General features: G+C 42.2%; 1 protein-coding gene across 1 annotated transcript in view; it reads right to left on the minus strand.

Moving 5' to 3' along the window:
* Positions 1-3777, minus strand: part of RUFY3 (RUN and FYVE domain containing 3) — a 118831-nt gene that overhangs the window by 44985 nt on the left and 70069 nt on the right. Inside the window, 3 exon segments of the mRNA XM_019516771.1 lie at positions 303-372; positions 473-538; positions 2874-2935. Of these exon segments, the coding sequence (XP_019372316.1) occupies positions 303-372; positions 473-538; positions 2874-2935 (198 nt within the window).

Genomic DNA, 3777 nt, shown 5'->3' on the forward strand with positions numbered 1-3777 from the left:
CAGGAAGCCTACAGCAGGGCTTGGCTCCACCCCCCCAAGCTGGGAGCAGGGGCTGGCGTCCCCTAGTTATGCCCCTTTCTCAGCCTCCAGGCAGGCTGAGGGGAGGGGGTAGAAGGGCAGGCAATTGTTTTAATTCACACAATTGCCGACTGTCCTCATTGTTGAGTCAGTAAAAGCTGTCAGCACACTTTGTACCTGTTTCAGATTCCCAGTGTATTACACAGTACAAACTCGCATTCACCTCTGCTTTAAGTACAGGCTCCACAAGACAATGACAAAATGTCCTTGTCTGCGACACCTACCTCTTCAGTTAGTTTAGTGTTAGATTTTTCTAAAGCATCAACCTTTGCCTGAAGATTGTTCACAGTAGCACTGTCAAATCAAAGAGAAAAAACTACTGTAATTATATTTAAAGAAACCAATCACTTTGTATTTCTTTTAGATGACAGCATAACAGAAATGAATGTGTTACCTTAAGTGTCTGTTGAGTTCTTCTACATAATTTTTCTGATCCAAAATAGCAGTAATCTGACCATCTCTGGAAACAACAAAGAGTCAGATGTTCCTCAAATGCATTTCTCTCAACCTCTCTCAGTTTCATGGCAATAAAAGAATTAGCCCTGGACCAGCTCATTCTTTAATCACCTGAACACTCATTAGCTGCATTATTTCCCTGAGGGTTGTATATGGAATGGAGGACCTGATAGCACTGGACTACTAGCAAGAGACAGGCTGACCCCATCCAGCCTTTCCCTAATAAGAATGACCCCCCCTCCCCAACTGCTTAGGTTGTCTCTGAAAGCAGGGATTCCTAACAGAGCCCAGAGTAGTTGTGGTCCCACGCTGAGGGGACTTCGTCAGAAGAGAGAACATAAGAAAGTGAAGCGACATCTTGCCTACGTTGAACCACAAGCTGCTCCCAACCCTCCCCTTCAAGTCATAAGCACAAGGATAGTTATCTTTAAAGCTTTAAATGAAATCTCAGTAGGATAGCCCTAATAGGCCACTACACATTTCTATCTTGGGCAGTTCTCCCATGCTGTAGAAGACAAGATACGAAGCAATGGCTTTAAACTGTAACAAAATAGATTTAGATTAGGTATCGGGACAAACCTCTTTACTTTTAGAACAGTGAGGCAATGAAATAGACTACCCAGAGAAGCTGTGGGGAAAGTTCATTGAAGGTTTTCAAAAAGAAGCTGTATAAGCATTGGACAGGGGCAACTTAGAAGCATGATTTTTCTATTCGGGCAGGAAGGGCGATCAGATCTTTGAGGTTTCTTACAACCCTTGATCCTATGATCTAAGGTTCATTTAAGCCAAGTAGAAAACCATATGAACCACAGTAGGGCAATTCCATTGGGTCCAGAAGACTCCCTGTGATACACAGGCATATTTAAAAAAAATGAAGGACAGTTAACAAGCTATGCCTTTCTGCAAAATTAGTTACAGCCCTTTGACTTCAGACAAGTTACCAACGCAACATTCAGGTGAACAAAGGTTGGTAAATCTCCATTACAAGATTTGCTGGGGGGAAAAAAAAAAAATGAAGACAATATCGATTAGCACAAAAAAATTAAAATAACTGAGCGTTAGGGCTGCTTAACAAAACAGTCATGTCACCAGGACCTTCTCAATTAAAGTTGTAAACAGAACTTTGAAGCCATCATTGTTTGGCATGAAATATTAAAAACAATAATTTTGAAAGTGAGAAATACAAGAAAAAAAATACTTGAAGAAAAAAAAAAAGTTGACCCACCCACACTTCCCCTCCCCACAGCCTCAGGCCCACACCTGCCACCTGCCCCCCCCCACTTCCACTTTTACCCTTGCTCTATGCCAGCATGCTCCATCCCTGCTCCTGTCTGTGGCGCAGAGCACAGCCCCAGACCAGCCCTGTAGCAGCAGTACGGACACTGCGCTGCTGCAATGGGACTGCACTGGGACCACACCAGGCTGCAGCACAGATACAGGAATCTGCCAGCACTGGAGCAAGGTAAGCAGGGGGTGGTGGGGGAAGGGGCCCTGAGACTGGAGTGGGGACAGAAGTGGTAGAGGCCCAAGCCTGCATAAGGCAGGTACAAGGGGGAGCAGGGGGAACTATGGTAAATACAGTATTCAACATGGATCACATACTGATATTGGAGGCCGAGCACCTATCCCTGCTGGTTGCAGAACCATTAAAAAAAAAGAGTACACAAAAAACCTGTGGTGCTTGCAGACATAAAAAACCTCCCAAAAACAGCACTTTAAACTGGGTGCATTCCCAAGCCAAGCCCTGTACATACCCAAAAGAGGCAGCATGTTACTTCATCCTGGTTTGCCCAACGTCTGTAAAGACTGGGCACTTTTGTGGAGCTTTTCTGGCACTTTTAATTAATAGCTCATTGAATAAGCTTTAGTTAACAGCACCAAAAAGCCCTGCTGAAGCACCTGATCTTTACAGAGGCTACAGAGCCAGGTTAAAAGTAACATGCTGCTTCTTTTGGTAAAGTATTATTTTTTGTTTGTTTTGGGTTTTTTTAAATGTCTGCAAGCAGCCTCAGTTCCTAAACTGAAAGAGCTGCAGAGAAAGACTTTCTTTTACTTCTGATAAAGAATGTTTGTTTTATTAAAAAAAAATTCTCCCCATGTTAATTTGTAGTTACATCAATACAGGCATAAAGAAGCATAGGTTTTGCAGAATCTTTCCTCTTCTTCTGGTTGTTAGTTTCTTATTTGTATGTTGTAACCAGAATTCAATTGCAAGTCAAGAAAACCATACTGTTTTTGTTAAAATGCAGGTTGGATTATGGGGTAAGCTTAAAATTCTACTGAAAAAACAAAAATAACCCAAGGAAAAAAAAAGCACACACATTTGACCTTGTACTTACCCCTCATTGCCCTTTGTGCTGTTCCCATCCTTCAAGTACATGGAAAAATCAATAACTCCAACCTACAAGGGAAGAATTTAGTATATTTAGGAAGAGGTTACAATCATGTGTAAAATAAGAGTGTTCTTACCATAATACAAATTTGGTGTTGTATATTTAAGACATTGTGCGTTTGACAGCAATGCATTTTCTTCCAATTTATAATCTAAAAATAAATCCACTATATTAAACTGATTAAAATGAGGATGAGTTCAAGTGAAAAATCAGCTTGTTACCCCTTATAATGTTGAAAGAAGGTAAAAATAGAAGATTCTAACCAACACACTTGTATGTACAGCTCTCATGGCTAGAGTAATAGAAGTGCCCATTAACTTACTTCCCTTTGGTTAATACATACACAAGCACACACACTATTAGGAAAAACAAACACAAAATAACATCTCAAGCCAGAGCTACAGAAGCAGCATCTCCCTCCTCTTCAGCTGTCTCCTTCCTATGCCCAGAGAGGATAGCAGGGCAGGGGAATCGCTGCAGTACAAAAAGATAGCAGTGGAAAGTGCTCTGGCAGCAGTTTTCTGCAAGGGATGTTACATCTACGTGACCAAGCCAAGTATAAAAGATCTTTTGCCACTGGTAAATATCAAGAGGAAGCTACTGAAATCATAGTAGTAATAGTAGTAACAACAACAACAACAACAAAGGAAAAGGATCTGGGAGTTATTATTGACTCCAAGATGAACATGAGTCAGCAAGGTGGGGAGGTGGCTAGGAAGGCCAACTGCACCTTGTCGTGCATCCACAGATGCATCTCAAGCAGGTCCAAGGAGGTGATCCTCCCCCTCTCTGCGGCACTGGTCAGGCCGCAGCTGGAGTACTGCGTCCAGTTCTGGGCACCGCACTTTAA

This window comes from Gavialis gangeticus, unplaced genomic scaffold (assembly GCF_001723915.1).
Source record: "Gavialis gangeticus isolate Ggan-Ray unplaced genomic scaffold, GavGan_comp1, whole genome shotgun sequence".
NCBI classification, from domain to species: domain Eukaryota; kingdom Metazoa; phylum Chordata; order Crocodylia; family Gavialidae; genus Gavialis; species Gavialis gangeticus.